At 46.1% G+C, this 19,200-nt stretch overlaps 1 protein-coding gene and 1 long non-coding RNA gene across 2 annotated transcripts; one reads left to right on the forward strand and one right to left on the reverse strand.

The window, feature by feature from the left end:
* Positions 1-214: 214 nt before the first annotated feature.
* LOC138364168 (uncharacterized) lies at positions 215-3,624 on the reverse strand. Its single transcript, XR_011228339.1, has 3 exons — positions 3,518-3,624; positions 2,281-2,387; positions 215-245 (listed from the first exon to the last, which is right to left on the reverse strand). It is a non-coding gene; the product is annotated as an uncharacterized lncRNA (long non-coding RNA).
* A 14,845-nt stretch (positions 3,625-18,469) lies between these two features.
* Positions 18,470-18,976, forward strand: LOC138364050 (uncharacterized). Its single transcript, XM_069323477.1, has one exon. The coding sequence runs from the start codon at positions 18,470-18,472 to the stop codon at positions 18,974-18,976; it is 507 nt and encodes a 168-aa protein (XP_069179578.1).
* Positions 18,977-19,200: the final 224 nt, after the last annotated feature.

A 19,200-nucleotide genomic window follows, 5' to 3' on the forward strand; every position in this document is an offset into this window, starting at 1 on the left:
CTACATAATACACTTAATGTGTGTATATGTTACCACAAGTGAGGTATATAATGGTATTTATGAATAAGATGTAATTGTCTTTGACACTGATAAAATTAAGTACTGTGGTTTTATATACTGATAATTAGCTAAAAATATATACTATACAAGTAAATAAATTATTTTACCTTGCACGTAGATCCACCAAGCCTTTATGGTGTGCGTTTCAGTACTTCGGAAATCTGGAACGATCTGGAATCTCTTATCTGCAATGAAACAATACATATTATTGCACTTACCAAAAAATGGATGAATGTAGAAAATAGAGAACTATTAGCTGAATATCAAATAAATGGATTTAATCTATTTCACACAGATAGATATATTAGACAAGGAGAGGAAGTAGCCATGCATGTTAGGTAATATTTGAAATGTAGTCTCGAAAAGACTACATTTCAACAGAAACGTGCCACACAAGACTGAACCTCATCGAGGCCAAACGTCTAAATGAGAGCATGAACGAGTAAGAAATAATACTTAAACACCTGGCATCATACACACAATGAATGCACCTGCAGACACACAACGAGCACTATCAACATAGCAAAGATTACTCCATAAACAAAAAATCATTAACCCTTACACTGCTCAGGGGTCATATGGACATTTACACCCCTGTGCGCAAGAAAAAAAAAATTCAAAATTTTTTTTTCGTCTTCTAAACATGTTAATTTGTGTCCCCTGAGCACGGAAAAAATAAAAAATAAATCGTAGGTGACATATTTTGGGCGCAATTGACCGAGGAAGTCTGGCAAAAAGTGGGCGTTGACAGAGCGGTCGTCAGACCCGGTCAGCGTCACCCGCGTTGACAGATGGGAGTTGCCACAAAGATATTATTACCTAATTGTTTCAATGTCTCCGATTGATTTTTTCTTAGTTTTTTTGCAGTAATATTATTCACTAGTGTGTATTGTAATATATTTATATAATAAAAGTGGTTAATAATCGCTATACTCAAAAGTATGATGTGCATATTAGTGATTCAATTATTATGTTTATAAAACAATAAACAAATAGTTTTGCTGCTATTACACTCTATACACAGGTTATATATAAGTATTGGCATGTTTTGGTCACCATAACGAACCACTAAGTTGGTATTGAGAGTCGAAAAGCAACGAGGAGTTACCGCCACACACCAGCCAGCCACTCGCTGCCACTCCCTCAACACACGCACTAAACTTTCTCCCCCAACAATACCAGTTGTGGTGTTATTACACTATATACAGACGTTATATATAAGTATGTGTATATTTTGTTCACCACAACTGTACAGCTAAGCTGATATAGTTAGTTCAGGCACTAAGAGTCGTCGCTATACACAGATGGCGGCTGGCGGCTCCCTCACTCTTTCAAGGTCACACGCACTAAACTTTCTCCCCCAACAATACCTTTTGCAGTGTTATTACCCTATATACACATATTATATATCAATATCTACATGTTTTATGCACCGTAACTGTACACCTAAGCTTGCAGAGCGCCCAAAGAGCATAGTGGCCACCCTCTAAACAGCTAGAGAAATCGTGCAGACGACGTCACCTCCGTCACCCATATGGCTCCTCCCAGCATAATCCTTTTGCTGTTACTACACTAATACACACATTATATATAAGTATCTACATTTGTGTTCACCATAGAGAACCACTGACCTGGTATGGTGAACGCAAACAATAACAGGTGGCCACACAGTCAGTAAACGATGCTGTTTCCCTCCGTCTCTCAGCATCACTCCTCACACAGCGCTAATTATTACAACAATCCTGCTATTATCACAACCCTGGTTATTTATATCACAGTCATTGGTCATCTGTAATATTGTCATCGCTAAATAATAACAATTATATATTTATTTTGACATTTTTCGGCGATGCTGTGGTCACAAGCTGAACATCAATGCTGTTCGCTCATGCTGCGTGCGCCGGCCTTGGTTGCTCCAACAGTACTGTGCCTCTCACACCTGAGAATATTGCCCACGATTTTTTTTTAAAATGGCATCTGTTTACAAGAGCCCTGAGGAAGCTACTGTGAACCTCGTGTAGCCGCGGGCCATTTGAATCAGGCCTGGCACCCTATGGCGTATATATACGCCATGCGCACCATGGAACATGTTACTCAGGGCGTATATATACGCCATGCGCAGTTTAAGGGTTAAATATGATTGACAATGAGATGAAATAATGCACAGTATGTCAATTTTGTGAATTTTTTTCATTACTGAACTAGGTTTTCAATGCTTACATTTGTTATTGGCATTCTTTGCTTCATATCTGAAGCTTCGTTTTAAGTTTCCACTTCAGACGTGTTTTCCGCAGCTATGCATCTCTGGTTTGCAGCATCAAAATCATCTGTAATAACTGAATACAATTAATAATATATCAGTGAGATATATATTTATCATTACCTAGTAGTAGTGAACACTAAGAAATAACATAAATCAGCTTTCTAAAGAGATGTTTAATAATACAACATACATGATTTGGAACTTATAACTGGGTTAAGTACTTTGCACATAAATCTCAAGGAGCCATTAGGAAACCCTGCTTGTGATTAAAATATTATGCTGCTTTTATATACTGTATGTGCAGCACAGTACCTCTCCTCTCAATACACCAGCACTGGCCCTCACCTCTCAATACACCACCACTGCCCCTCACCTCTCAATACTCCACCACTGCCCCTCACCTCTCAATACACCACCACTGCCCCTCGCCTCTCAGTACACCACCACTGCCCCTCGCCTCTCAGTACACCACCACTGCCCCTCGCCTCTCGGTACACCACCACTGCCCCTCACCTCTCAGTACACCACCACTGCCCCTCGCCTCTCAGTACACCACCACTGCCCCTCGCCTCTCAGTACACCACCACTGCCCCTCTCAGTACACCACCACTGCCCCTCGCCTCTCAGTACACCACCACTGCCCCTCACCTCTCAATACACCAACACTGCTCCTCACCTCTCAGGACACCACCACTGCCCCTCGCCTCTCAATACACCACCACTGCCCCTCGCCTCTCAGTACACCACCACTGCCCCTCGCCTCTCAGTACACCACCACTGCCCCTCGCCTCTCATTACACCACCACTGCCCCTCACCTCTCAATACACCACCACTGCCCCTCGCCTCTCAGTACACCACCACTGCCCCTCACCTCTCAATACACCACCACTGCCCCTCGCCTCTCAATACACCACCACTGCCCCTCACCTCTCAATACACCACCACTGCCCCTCACCTCTCAATACACCACCACTGCCCCTCACCTCTCAATACACCACCACTGCCCCTCACCTCTCAATACACCACCACTGCCCCTCGCCTCTCAGTACACCACCACTGCCCCTCACCTCTCAATACACCACCACTGCCCCTCGCCTCTCATTACACCACCACTGCCCCTCACCTCTTAATACACTAGCACTATAGCCAGCACCAGAATCTAATAATATTATAAAATATAAGTGTTTACTTACGATAATATTTGCATGATTGCATGAAGCGTTTGTCTTCTTGCTGACTGCACGGACCACAAACTGACCGCTTTGTTGATGTTCCTGGCGGCGGATGACGCTGTGACGTCACAGGTGAGGGACGCTTTGCGCACTACTCAATCGTCGCTTGAACCCATCATAAATAGTTTTGTTATTTTTATTATTTTATTTTTATTTATTTTTATACAAGAAGTTACACTGGAGGTTAACACAGAATATAGAAAATAAGTTGAATTAACATTCTTGTAAAGCCAAGCACGCATAGCGTTTCGGGTAAGTCTTTACCCGAGGGTCCTATCCATAGGATAGGGCCCTTAGGGTCCGAGGGTCCTTAGGAGGGTCCTATCCATACCTCAACTATGGTATTTGTGCTTGGGGTTCTACTACCCAAAATCATTTACGTCCTCTTATTACCCAACACAAAGCTGCTATTAGGACAATATCCAACTCTGGCCCCAGACATCACTCGGTACCCTTACTCAAATCTCTGAATATGTTAGATATTAAGTCACTGCACATTCTCTCTTGTGTATTATACATATATAAAACGCTGAACTGTAATGCCAATCCTGACCTCAAAAGCTTCATTGAAGGTTGTAACAGAACCCATGAGCACCACACCAGAAATAAATACAGTTTTGATATTCCTAGAGTACGACTTAATCAAACTAGAAATGCTCTACAAATCAAGGGACCCAGAATGTGGAATGACCTTCCCAACCATGTTAAAGACTGTACCTCTCTCAACCAGTTTAAGATAAAAACTAAACACTACCTAATAAATTCCCTGTAACCTACCTCACTCCTCTATTGTCAACCCATGTCTGTTATTTTTTTTTTTTAATCAACACTGTTTGTCAACCTATTGTATTTGTGCTGCTTTTTCAGTCATGTTCCCTCTTTTTTTTTTATCTTTATTTGTATTTGTTCTCAACACTTTTTATTCTTTATGCTCAATTAGTATTAAGTTCTAGATATTAATGTTTTTCTTGCCCGAAACGCATTGCGTAATAGTGGCTTTAGGCATTGTATGTACTAGCTCTATCTATATATCAATCCATTAATGTAACATCACTTGTATGTATGTACCTTACCTGAATAAACATATTTATTTATTTATTTATCTACAAGGAAAAATTCCTACATAAGTGTAGAGTGGAGCACACAAAGTGACACTGTCTCCACCTCCACCATCATCCTACTGCAAACGCAATTAAGGACAATCACGTAGCAATGCTACCAGAACAATCTACAGCAAAGCTGTGATATAAAATATCGTGCATAAACTCGCGACAAGAGAGTTATTCAGCCTGACACCCTCGTCAGACAGGCACCCCAGCATTCAGAGAAGTATATTGAATGTTATTAAGTGTATTAATTGGCCAATTGTGTGCTTCTGTAACTTTAATATATCCAATAAGTCTGTCTGTCGGTTATAGAGCATGGCAACGCCTCATACTTCAGTAAGTTTATTAATATTGTAGTACAGCTGTTGAATCTTTTTCCAAGCATAGAAAACCCTATGAGTGTCCCTTGTGTGGGAAAAGATTCAATCAGGCTGACTGAACCTCTTCATATAATTTGAATATATCTATATATACATATACTTGAACATATAAATTAAGTTAACAATTGCTTGCTCAGTTATCTTTAATTTATCATACAAGTTTATCTAATTTTATATAATCTTTAGTGCTTATTTAACAGTACTTAGACTACATTTAAGGTCATTTAATATCATACTTCTACAATTTAAATTGTTGTGTTATTAGTATAAGAATATATTGACTTAATAGTTATGGTACTAGGCTGGATTATGTACATGTTTAAATCCCTGCTTTAAACAGAACCAGTGTTCAGTCACAGAACTGAATTTATTAAAGTCTTATCCTTGTATGAAAATATACAAGTTAATGTGAGATACTTGTCCGCAGGAGGACTGTGGATCTTCAATCAACCTATCAACTAATTCATTTATCCCACCTGCTCCTTACAGCCCACAATCTGTCATTAGGAAAAGAGGAGCTAGGATTTACGACCCTAGCTAGAGACTTTAGTTGAATTAATTGCAGACAGTAATTTTTAATTTAGTTCAGTACAAGTCCCTGGTAGACTCGTCTCATATCAATCTCGGCAGGTTTTTCCCACATACATGGTCCATCGTACCTAGATGATTATTCCTGTTAACTAGGACCAATTTATGGTCCTTTGAACCTAGATATTCTAGAAACTAGATATTTCAATAGCAAATACATAGGAAACTTCTTGATTTTGCATTGGAATAATTCTTACATATTCTAGCCTAACCTAGCTAACGGCCAATATTTATCATATCTATATATCTAAGTAAACAAATTGTTTGCAGTGGCTTAAGCCACCATATCCATTAACTAGTAAGCGTTCATAGCATACTAATACTGTTCTGTGTTAAAAAACCAGAGTACTTAATTTTATCAGTGTCAAAGACAATTACATCTTACTCATATATACCATTATATACCTCAATTGTGGTAATATTTATACACACATTAAGTGTATTATCTGCAATCAACTGATTTTCAGAGCTGCTCTTTACAAAATACTCTTAAAAAAAGTGTTTCATTACAATAAGAGCATTTCATTACAATATATCCATAATCAACTGTATCAAACCCTATTACAGGTAAAACCAGTAGGCATTCTACTGTATTTTATCAATCCCCTAATAGGGTAATAGATCTTGTAATAATTTTGGAAAAATAGTGCCACTTGCTATTTTCTAAAAATTATTACAAAATTTACTGATTTGGTGCGTTCGGATGACAAACCAAGTTATTACTTTTAATAATTGAGCACCTGCTAGATCCAGATTCCTGGGAGGAAAGGAAGGACGATCTTTGGAATCATTACCTAATAGACAGGAAAGCTCATTTATCAAAATACATTAACATTAAACATATTTCTGTGGGGAGCCCCTACGGCTCCCTGGAGCTTATTGGGCTAATGTATGTTATATTAGACCGGGACATTAGCTAAGGAGTTCAGACCTACCAGAAACCAGCGCCAGAACCTGGCCCCTTCAGAGAGGTTTCAGGGAGCAATGGCCCTGGAAACCCCCCCTGTGGTTGGGGTTTTCCTTATCTGTCATCGACCGGGGTTAGGCACCCAGAAAGGTAGGCGTAACAAAACCCCACTTTTTTTTTTTTTTATTTTTATTTTTACATGCAGAGCATGCAAATTAAATACAATAAAAATACAGAATACATAAAGGAAAACAATAGACCACCGGCCAGAAGGGCCGACAGCCGAGCACAACAAAACAGCATAGCATAACAAAACACATACACAAGAAAAACATGAAAAATACAGCATACATCAAAGCATAAACAGAATACAATGGCAATCCAGCAATCACAGTACAAAACAACACCTCCAAAAAACAAAACAGACAAGAGGCAACAGGTAAAGCAACAGAAAATCAATACATTAACGCCCCGTAACAAAAGGTAAGGCCAATTACAATAAAAAATCAGGCAGAAACACAAGTCACTAAACACCGGCCTGAAGGGCCAACATCAAAAACACAAGAAAACAAAAGAAAAATAAAACACACAGCAAGCACACAGACTACGAAAAGATCTCATACTTGTCCGGCCACTCTTCCGCCGGGAAGCGAATACAGTACGCTTCCCAAAGTAACATAATGTCCTCCGAAACATGGTCACTATTGAGCGTACGAGGATCAGGCATTAACTCTGGCACACCCACAATAAAACACCTAGCCCGACGAATCCAGATGGTAGAAGGGCACCACGGAGCAGGACGCACACGGTCAACAATTTCAAAATGCAACGGATGGTCAGCATCCATCGCCACTCCGGAGTCCAAGATGAGAGGGAGAGGCTCCTTCCCAAGAGGCCGGGCAATGGGCAGCACACTGGGAGCCTCCTCAGCTGCCTCACAGGGCTCCTCGGCAACCACTGAACGTTGCACCTGCTGGGACCCCCTACGCTTGGCATCCTTTTTCAGCACCAGCTTGATGCCTCGGCTCGCACCAGGATCCACACCATCCACGCCTGTAGGAGCAACCACCTCCCACTGCGGAGAACCTTCTGCAGGAGAAAGAACAGGAGGTAAATTAGACGCACAATCATCGTCAACAGCCGACACATGGACATCAGCCACCACCAGCGTCGTAGAGCACGAGGCACCTGGAACCGCCACACCATCTCCCGAAGCTCCACCCGCGACGTAGTCCTCCATATCAGCCCAAGCAGTAGAAGAGCGCCTAGAACGCTTGGGCACTGGCCGCACATCCTCACAGCCGGAGGCGGACCCAGAACCACGGCCCTCACGAACCGGGCGAACCAACGCCCGTCGCAGTACTTCAGCAGCCTCAACCACATGGGGAACCGGGCCGCACACAACAGGATGCTCCGCAGCACCCCCAACACCCAACACAGCCGGAACACCTGGCGAGGGCGCAGGACCAGGCGCAGCAGCAGGAGTCGAGGAAGACGCAGACGCACTCGGCTGAGGGGCAACAAGCACCGGGGGCATGTCGGGTGACGCAGGAGGGGCCGCATCAGCAGCGACTGGGACCTGCTCCACTTCATCTCCGGAAGCCACGCCCTGAGGGAGCGGCGGGAAATCCTCCTCCCGGAATAAGTTAACGGGCGCAGCAGGTGTCTCAGAGCACCCGGCAGCCTGATGCCCCAACTGGCCACACCGGAAACAAGTATGGGGCTGCCGGGCATAATACACCCGAACGTAGTAGCCCAGCAGCCGGACAGAAGATGGGATATCCGACCGCAGGCGCATACCTAATGTACGGACGTTCGTCTGCTTCCCAGCATACTTCCCCGAGGACAGCTTGTTCACCCGCACACTGATGACTGCACCATACCTCCCGAAGAAGCGCCGGAGAAGGTTTTCAGGGAACTCCAGGGGCGCACCGTGCACACTGACATATGTCAGGGCACCACTTCGGTCCGAGATCGTAACGGAGCCGGCGCCATCCGGCAACTGCAATGAACGCCCCTCGTTCCGCCGGAGGAAGTCCCGATACTCCTCCTCCCCAACGAACTTGACAATCACCCGGTGGGCCGTAACAAGCTCAACGCCATACACAGCTTCCACCGGGACACGAAGCATGTCACACATAACTAACTCAACGGCCGGATAACCAGCCTTACACGTGAATTCCAGTCCCACGGAATTTACCCGCAACATAGGAGGAATAGCCAGGCCCCCCATGGCAAAACGGCCACGTCAGCACGCAGCCAGGCAGGCAACAACACTCAAACAAACCCCACATGGTAAAAAACTAAAACAAAAAAATGAACAGAGAGGTAGAAACTCCCTACAATCCCAAGAAAACAAGCAAACATCACACTTTACTGCCGCGCCGATCGTCCGCGCAGCCCTCCCCACCCCGCGAGGGGGAGAGGGGAGCCCCAGACCTACCAAGCCAGCTGCCAAGCTTCAGTTCATAAGCTTATGTCAACCGGGATAGACGCTTCTCTGGCCTCAGTTTCCTAGGCGGTGTTTGCCTTGTGTGGCGTTCACTGCTGTGTGTTGTGTTCACTGCTGTGTGTTGTGTTGTGCAGTGGCCAGGAGGATCTCATCAGTGCCAGGGCTGCATGCGCTTAGTGGCTGACTTCCCTATGCGCCCTGTGAGTACTGCCCTTGTGTAACAGGGTTATCTTCCCTGGGGCGTTCGGGAACCATTCCCGTAGAGGTTCTTGCTGCTCGGCATTTGCCTCGCCCTTGGGCCCAGCTGGTGCTTGGGGCCCTTGTTTGGCCCTGGGTAGGGATTGGTATTTTGCTGGTTAGGGCGTCAAGGTGTTGCGCGACCTGCCACCTAAGCGGCGACCGGTTCCTGTTGCCTCTGGAGTCGATGTACTTTTGCGGGGTTTTTATTTTGTTTTTATTTTCAATTGCCTAGCGAGGGTCTGCCCAGTGTCACTATAGTTCCACTGGTAGTGTTTGGCGGCCCTCTGAAAGGCCCCCGTGATTGTACACGGTAGGCTGACTGCTACAGGCTTCCCGTAGCAGTCAGCCTACGGACCCTTGAAACCCGTCTGGGCTCGGTGGACCATTGAATGTGTCTTCCGGGTTCCAACCCGTCTTGTACGGGATCGTTCATTGCTGTGCCCTTGTCTCCGGGTGACAGTCACCACTTTTACCTCCGTCCTGTTGCCTGTTGGGTCACTGACACCTTGACCCGGAGTCTTGCGAGAGATATTCTCTGCTCTTTCTCCAGTACTCTCCTGATGTTATTACTGTTCAGAGTACAGGCAGCATCCGTGTTGCAGGCTAGGTTAGGTTGCTGCAACATGCTAGGTTGGTTTCCCACTCGGATGCCCCGAGGCCGCCCCGTTTTGGTTAGGTGCTGTTCACCCCTTTCCCTCCCTGTTCCCGGCTCCGGACCGTCCGCGGGTTTCGGGGTCGGGGCGGGGTTTAGTTGGGGCCGAGACTCGGGCGGTTTTCGGGGGCTGCTCCGTTCGGGTTGGGGGATGGAGGTTTTCGGGCCTGTTCCTCCTGCCAAGGCTTCTGGGTCTTACCAGCAGCCCTTTCTTGCTGCCTTTTCCATGGACTCTTGCTTTTCTTTAAGGGCGGAGGGCTTGGAGGACGGCTCTGCCCCGGGGCCTCTGTTGCTGGTTCCCGGGGCTGTGGGGGATGCCTGCTAGAAGTTCTGGGGCGGTTTGCCCCTGCCTGGGTTTTCTGCTTTTGGGCGGAGTTTTTCGCCCATCCAATCTGCTTGCTTCCCACTTTTGCTGGCGTGTTTTCATATCTTTAGCGTCGGTCCCAGCCCTCTGTCATGGTGGCCAAGTTTGTCTGCTGGTTTCACGGCGTGGCCACCAGGGCGGCGTTGCGGTTTGTTTACATGCGCCTGGGTGTGTGAGCGAGCTTCTTGGGCGAGTTTTCACCTTTTTTCAGGGGCTTTATTCTCCTGTTGTCGTTTCTTTGCTTTTCTGGGGTTTTCTGCCCGTTTCCTGTTCCTCTGGGATTGTTTGGGTGTTGATTTTACACCGGGTTTCCCATTTGTCTGTTTTGGGTCTGGGCCCTTGGGTTTGGGCTCAGTGTCCCTGGCTGTTATGCTTGCTCCCACACCTTGTCCCTCGGTTTTCGGTCTGTTATGACCATTTCCCTGGGGGTTCTGTCTGGGGCTGTGCTTTGCCTTTCTGTGGTGTTTCTCCGCCAGCAAATGTGGTGGTTTGGGCTTCCCCTGGTTCGATTCCGGGTTCCTTTGGGTTCTTTGTTTTCGTTCCAGAGGTTTCTTCCTCTTGGGCCCCCTTTGTCGGTTCTGGGGCTTTGTTTCCTCGTGTGTGACCCGGTTCTGCCTTTTGGAGTTCCGGGGTCTTCCTGGCTTGCAGACCGATCTTTTTGGGTCTTGGCACGTGTTGTGGTCGTGCTGGGACTTTGAGGTTTTGTTGTCGAGGTGGGCCTTTTGATGCAGTTTTGTGCCTTCTTTGCCTGGCCGGCGTGGTGCTCTCTGCCCACTGGTTGGCGGCTTGTAATTTTCTTTTCAAGTGTATGTGTGTGTGTACACATGTACATGTGTACGCTGTGTGTGTGTGTGCACATGTGTATGTGCATACTCACATGCACTCACCTAATTGTGCTTGCGGGGGTTGAGCTTTGGCTCTTTGGTCCCGCCTCTCAACCGTCAATCAACTGGTGTACAGATTCCTGAGCCTACTGGGCTCTATCATATCTACATTTGAAACTGTGTATGGAGTCAGCCTCCACCACATCGCTTCCTAGTGCATTCCATTTATTAACTACTCTGACACTGAAAAAGTTCTTTCTAACGTCTCTGTGGCTCATCTGGGTACTAAGTTTCCATCTGTGTCCCTTTGTTCGTGTCCCACCCGTGCTGAAGAGTTTGTCTTTGTCCACCCTGTCAATTCCCCTGAGAATTTTGTAGGTGGTTATCATGTCTCCCCTTACTCTTCTGTTTTCCAGGGATGTGAGGTTCAGCTCCTTTAGCCTTTCCTCGTAGCTCAATCCTCTCAGTTCCGGGACGAGCCTGGTGGCATACCGCTGAATCTTCTCTAACTTTGTCTTGTGTTTAACTAGGTATGGACTCCAGGCTGGAGCTGCAAACTCCAGGATTGGTCTTACATAAGTGGTATACAGGGTTCTGAAAGATTCCTTACACAAGTTTCTGAAGGCAGTTCTTATGTTGGCCAGTCTAGCATATGCCGCTGATGATATTCTTTTGATGTGGGCCTCTGGGGACAGGTTCGGTGTGATATCAACCCCCAGATCCTTCACTCTATATGACTCTTGCAGGATTTCCCCTCCCAGATGATACCTTGTATTCAGCCTCCTGCTCCCTTCGCCTAATTTCATCACCCTACACTTTCCCGAGTTGAACTTTAGCAGCCATTTTCTAGACCATTCCTCCAGTTTATCCAGGTCATCCTGTAGTCTCTGTCTATCTTCATCCGTCTTGATTCTTCTCATAATTTTTGCATCATCAGCAAACATCGAGAGGAATGAGTCTATACCCTCTGGAAGATCGTTCACATATATTAGAAACAGGATGGGTCCAAGTACTGAGCCCTGTGGGACTCAGCTGGTGACATCTCGCCACTCTGATGTCTCCCCCCTCACCGTTACTCGCTGTTTCCTGTTGCTTAAGTACTCCCTTATCCACTGGAGCACTTTCCCTTTTACTCCTGCCTGTTGCTCCAACTTTTTTAACAGCCTTTTATGGGGTACTGTGTCAAAGACTTTTTGGCAATCCAGGAAAATGCAGTCGGCCCACCCTTCTCTTTCCTGCCTAATTTTCGTTGCCTGGTCATAAAATTCTATTAAACCTGTGAGGCACGATTTACCATCCCTGAACCCATGTTGGTGGTGCGTTACAAAGTTATTTCCCTCCAGATGCTCTACGAGCCTTTTCCTCACGATCTTCTCCAGCACCTTGCATAGTATACAAGTTAAGGAAACTGGCCTGTAATTCAGTGCCTCTTGCCTGTCACCCTTTTTGTATATTGGGACCACGTTAGCTGTCTTCCAACTTTCTGGTAAGTCTCCTGTTTCCAGTGACCTGTTATATACCATAGAGAGTGGCACACTTAGTGCTTCTGCACCTTCCTTTAGTATCCATGGTGAGATTCTATCAGACCCAACAGCCTTTGTCACATCCAGCTCCAGCAGACACCTTTTGACCTCATCACTGATGAGGTCAAATTCCTCCAAGGTTGCTTGGTTTGCCGCCTCCTCATTTAGTGCAGGGGCTTCTCCTTGTTCTATTGTGAAGACCTCCTGGAATCTCTTGTTGAGTTCTTCACACACCTTGTCATTCTCTGTGTATCTGTTCTCCCCTTTCCGCAGCTTCATCACTTGTTCCTTCACTGCTGTTTTTCTCCTGATGTGGCTGTGGAGTAGCTTTGGTTGGGTCTTGGCTTTACTCGCGATGTCATTTTCAAACTGTCTCTCTGCTTCCCTCCTCACTCTGATGTACTCATTTCTGGCCCTCTGGTATTTCTCCCTGTTCTCTGGTGTTCTGTTATTTCTGTAGTTTCTCCATGTTCTTTTACTCAGTTGTTTTGCTACCTTACATTCCTGGTTGAACCATGGGTTTTTCTGTTTTTCGTTTTTCTCCTTTTGGACGAGGATAAACCTGTCTGCAGCTTCCTGGCACTTTTGGGTGACAAAATCCATCATGACCTGCACATTCTTGTCTCTAAGTTCTGTTTCCCATGGTATTCCCCTGAGGAAGTTCCTCATCTCGTCATATTTTCCTCTTCGGTAATTCAGTCTTTTCCCCTCCACTCCATGGGATAACTGGGATCTATCAGTTGATTTTGTAAATGCGCCCAAGAAAGATAGTGTACACACTACATTATTAAAACAGTTAACACTGAAAAGCATCACTGAAAATACTCAGAGTATGGGTAACGATGTTTATCAGTGCTATACCGACGGCTCTGTAGAAGAAGGTGGACGATATACCGGATGTGCATGTAACATATTTGAACAATCTTCTCTCGTACATACAGCAATGAAGCGCGTCAATGACTGGGCAAGTACAACTCAAACCGAACTTGCAGGCATATACCTTGCCACTGAATTTTTAAAACACAAAGGCAGTGGACTTATATACTCTGACTCGCAGAGTGCACTCCTGGCATTGAACACACATAGTAGTGACACCCAGAAAATAGTCAGTGATATTCAAATGAATGTTTTAGCTGCCAAAGAAAACAGATTTGAGATTAAATTCCTATGGATACCATCACATGTTGGCATCTCAAGGCATGACACTGTTGATATGCTTGCTAAGTCAGCCTGCAGAAAACCAGTGGTAGAAATTGATATGGGTGTTTTATTAGCAGTGACAAAGAGAATACTTAAACAAATATCTAATGAAAATCTCACCGACCTAACAAATTCTCAAAGACCTGAATGTTGTAGCATTAAATATTATGATAGATATCGTGAGGAGACATTCACATATGGGACTAATAGAACAAGAACCCGGCAATGTGATGTTATAGTGGCCAGAATACGCCTGGGATATAGACGTATCTGGCAGCTTTCTCAAAACCCAAATGTCGAGTACACAATGTGTCAACTTTGTGAAAGAGAAAACATGCACTCTCTTGAACATTATATTGTAAAATGTCCTATACTGACTGACTTTCGCCCTCCTGGGCTAAGGTATACTGAACTCTGTAGTTACTATATGAGTACTGGAACACTTGAAGATATATTGGACTTGTATCCAAGATTGACCATGTAATATATCAATCATACAATGTATATATATGATGTAACTATATAACCTAAGCTTGTAAAAGCACCTTCAGTGATTAAGTGCTTAATTGCACACTAGTTTCTTTATCAGCTACCTCACCCTGTCAGGGTAAATGAGACAAATGTATGTGAATGCATGTGTGTGTGTGTGTGTGTATATACGTATGTGTATGTGTGTGTGTGTGTGTATGTATATGTATGGGTATAAAGTATATATGGAAGCTGATCAGAATTACATTTCACCTTTGTGAATGTACATTAATGACACTATGTAAAAGACACATCTAACACTTTATGTAGGACATACGTAAATATGTGTATCTATGTATTTACGTATGTAGGTTAGCTTAGCATTTTAAAAGCACCGAATCACCTTCTGTGGTTGAGTGTTCAATAAACCCTTGAACTGTATGTTTAACACTTCTCTAACCCTGTCCATGGAGGACAGAAGAAAATGTATATATGCTGGATAGCATTGTAAATGTGTGGCCACGTCTGTGGTAGAAAATAATAAAAAAATAAAAAAAAAAATGAAAAAAAAACTCCCATTCTTGGATAGGTTATCCCTACCTCCACCAAGTACTCAAAGGTCAGTACACTGTGGTCACTCATTCCTATGGGGGCTTCAACTTTGGCTTCCCTTATTTCTGACTCATTCAGGGTGAATATCAAGTCGAGTCTAGCTGGTTCATCATTGCCTCTCACTCTTGTGGGTTCCTTGACATGCTGGCTCAGAAAATTCCTTGTTGCCACTTCCAAGAGTTTAGCTCGCCACGTATCTGCACCACCATGTGGGTCCCCATTCTCCCAGTCTATCTTTCCATGGTTGAAATCACCCATGATTAAGACGTGTGTGTAACATACCTTGTATGTATGTGTATATACATATGTATATGTGTGTATGTGTCCTTTTTCTTTCGGAAGGGGCTCTGTTCCCTTCTCTGTTGATGGGGCGCTGGGGGTGCAGCTTGCTCTGTTGACTCTCGCATGGTCCCGCTGTTGGTGGGCGCTTTTGGTTGTTTTCCGGCCTCTGGTGTCGGCAGTGGATGGCTGCTCCCCCTTTGGGGGGTTGAGGGCTGGCGAGGTGGGCTTCTTCCCCTGCGCTTCGTCATGTCATCTTAGTGGGTGCGTTGGGCGTGGTCGATCCACCCCATCCTTCTGGGGTTCCTGTCTGCTCTTTGCAACCATGGGCCTTTCGAATCTGCGGTTCTTCTGGCCTTCTTCAGTCTGCGCCCTCCTCGGAGGCCTGTTGTCTCCTGTCCGGCTTCTGCTGGGGCTGGGTGCCTGGATGGTGGCCCTGGACCTCCAGGTCAATTCTTGGCATGTTCCTCTCCAGTTTTCCGGGACTGGCACAGTTGGTGGTGGGGCTTCAGGCTTGCCACTTTTATTGCCTTCCTTATTTTGTAATTGGCACTTGGTGCATTTTTGCATCTTTACCGGATCTTGGTGCCCTGTCTGGGTCTGTTTGAGATTCGGTGTCTGGCCTACCTCGACGACTGGCTGGTGTGGGCTAGCTCCCAGTCGGTCCGCTTGTCTGCTCGCCAGGGGTGTGGTTCTTTCCAGATCGCTGGGTTTGGTTTCCTGGTGATCTGGAGGCCATTCCATCTGTTTCCGTCCCGGGTTCGGACCTGGGCCTTGTTTAGGGCTATTGGGCCACTCCTTGTCTTTCCCTCCGGAAGTGTTACTGCGGCTGTGGTGCCACCTTCGGCTGTTCATGAGGGGGTCCCGGGTTGCTCAGTGGTTGCTCGAGCAGTTGTGCAGGAGTCTGAACTTCGTCGTGCTGGTCTGCCCGCGGGGTTGGGTTTGGCTTCGGCGTCTGTTTGGTTCCTTTGGAGACTCCCCTTCCGCCTCTTGCAATCGTTGGGTTTGTCCCTCCGGGGATCTTGTGTTAGTGCTGCGTCTCCAGCTTCCTCTTTGGGGTTTTGGGGGTTCTGTGCCTTGGCACCTCCCCGAGCCTTCGCTCGATGTGTTCACAGACGAGTCATTTCTCGGCTGGGGCGTTTGTGACCAGTGCTCACCAGGTCGGCCGAGAATGGTGGAGTCTGTCCGTCCGTCGGGCTCACAGCACGGTTCGGGAGTTCGTGGCTGTCTGGTTTGCGCTTCGGAGGGTTTGGGTCACTCGGTGCTCTACCATTCAGCTCCATTCGAACTGTTCTCTGGCGGTTCTTGCCGGAACCACAGGGATTCTCTTAGGTGTTGACCTTTGGGGTTGGTTCCTTTGAGTGGCTCGTTTGCTGGATTCTCGGGGTTTGATTAACCGTGAGGTTCATGTCCGGGGTGTGTCCTGCATCCTGGAGGACAGCTGTCTCGGTTCATTCCTCTGTTCGCGGATTGGCTACTCGTCGCCAACTCGTTTTGTTGGCTCTGCCGGACGTATGGACTCCTGGCCATGGACGTCTTTGAGTCGGTGTGGTCTAGGCATCGTCCATTGTATGTGGCGCCCTTACCCACCTGCGAGGCGTTCACGGTGGATGCTTTTCGGCAGGACTGGTCGAGGTGGGGGTACCTGTTCCTCTTCTCCCGGTCCAGCTGTTGCTTCGGGTTCTGGCTCGGTTGCAGCCCTTTCCCACAAGAGCAGTCCTTAAGGTTCCTTGGTGGCCGGCCCAGCTTTATTTTCAGACGCTGCTTGATAGGTGTCCGAACCCGGGGCGTTTTCCCATGGCTCCGTCTCTCTCGGCAGGTCGGATCGATCCTGTACGTGACTGGTTCAGCCTTCTCCTCGCCTCTTCACGTCTGGTATTTTGACGCGGTTATCACCATATCTGTGGTGTTCAAGTGGCTTGTTGATGGTGAGGACCATCAAGACGAAGCCCGCCTGCAAGCTTCATCTTGGCGACAGTATGACATTCCTGGTGTTTCTATGCACTTTTTCTTGCTCTTTGTACGTTGTCTTCTCTTTCGCATCAGGTTGTCTTGTCCTTTCTTGGGTTTTCAGGACTACAGTTATTTGATGTTCTTACTGTCGCCTCGTTTTGTGCGGCGCTGGCGGAGCCGCTCCGGCTTGCGTTCTGGGTGGACGTCACATCTGCCCCGTTTCATACGCTTTCTCATGTTTTGTTTCACCTCCGGCCTGCTCATGCATTACCTGAGCCGTTCTGGTCCTTGATCAGGGTGATTGCAGCCTGCAGTCAGTCTTTGCGCCCGTATTGTTCGGACGTTTGCAGCTTTTGCCGATGTGTTGGTGATGTCTAAGGCTCATTTCGAGCACAGGGATTTGAGGGTCGCACAGGTTCTTGGCCGCCCATTCTTTATGTGCGTCTGCTCCTGTTCGTTCTTGTTGCCTTGGGTCACAGGTTGCAACCTGTTGTCTCGGCTTTGCGTTGCGGAGTTTGTGGCGGCCGCCTCCCGGGTTAGCCCTTTCTGTTCCTTCTCTTTGGCTATGAAGCTCCAGGGAGCCGTAGGGGTTCCCCACAGAAAACCAGCGTTGAATATAATGAAACGCCATTTTCTGGGTGAGCCCCGGAGGCTTCCTGGCAACCCTCCCTCCCACCGGTCGGCGTTTTTTTCGCGTTAGTTGAAGCTTAGCTTCCGAACTGAAGCTTGGCAGCCGGCGCGGTAGGTTGGGGCTCCCCCCCTCCCCCTCTTCGGGTGGGGAGGGCTGCGCGGACGATCGGTGCGACAATAAAGTGTGATGTTTGCTTGTTTCCTTGGGATTGTAGGGAGATTCTACCTCTGTTCGTTTTTTTGTTTTAGTTTTTTACCATGTGGGGTTTGTTTTGTTATGCCTACCTTTCTGGGTGCCTAACCCCAGTCGATGGCAGATAAGGAAAACTCCAACCACAAGGGGGTTTTCCAGAGCCATTGCTCCCTGAAACCTCTCTGAAGGGGCCAGGTTCTGGCGCTGGTCCCTGGTAGGTCTGAACTCCTTAGCTAATGTCCCGGTCTAATATAACATTCATTAGCCCGATAAGCTCCAGGGAGCCTCCAGGGCTCACCCAGAAAATAGCGTTTCATTACATTCAACACTGGTTTTTTGTCAAAAAAAGAAAATATCTCGGAAAAATCCATATGGCATCAATTCTTCACCTGCTACAGAAACAGGAAAGAAAAGGACACTGTCTAAAAAATCACTTGACTCTACAGCTTGACAGATGTCAAAAGTTAGCTAATCAAGTATCTCTTGATTTAATCATCTTGAATAACTGAATTAAAACTTCAGTTGCAAAATTTGATCAAATCATGCGCCATGCAGAGATTTATCTAACAGAAATGGCTACTGCAGATCTAACCAAAAGAGAACTTCAGGAAATCATTGCTGAAATGTCAATGTATGAAGATAAAATCCAAGATCAACTAGATCCTTTAATCAAACAAATATCACAAGCAGAAACCCAATCAAATGTGAGCTCATCTACTCAGCAGGATACTGCAACTATCACACATATAGCAACAGAGCTCCCAAAGGCGCATTTACCATATTTTGAGGGCAAGGATGAAGACGATTGGGATACCTTCTGGAGGACCCTTGATTCTATAATAAACTCCAAGGCTTCTCTCAAAAAGGCTACAAAGTTTCAGTATTTGCAGGGCCAGTTATGGGGAGAAGCAAGGCAGGTCATTGCTAATTTGTCATTAACAGATGATGATTACGACCATGCCCTACAGTTGTTACAAGATAACTACAGTGATAAGGAGACTGCAATTGCCCGTCTCATACAAATTATTGGATTTATCCTCTCCAAATAAATGTTATGAGTCACTACAATCATTTCGATTGTCTATAGAATCAATCATTAAAGCCCTCAGTACTAAAGTACCCGTAGGAAATGCAGAGTGGCTTACAAAGTTAATCATTCAAAGGAAACTTCCTAATGAGGTCATAGACAGCCTATGTACCCATTATATCATCTTATCACAGAACCAAATCTTTGATGGACTTCGAGCTTACGTACAAAGATTACGAAGCCGAG

The sequence above is a fragment of the Procambarus clarkii genome, chromosome 12 (genome assembly GCF_040958095.1).
Source record: "Procambarus clarkii isolate CNS0578487 chromosome 12, FALCON_Pclarkii_2.0, whole genome shotgun sequence".
NCBI classification, from domain to species: Eukaryota; Metazoa; Arthropoda; class Malacostraca; order Decapoda; family Cambaridae; genus Procambarus; species Procambarus clarkii.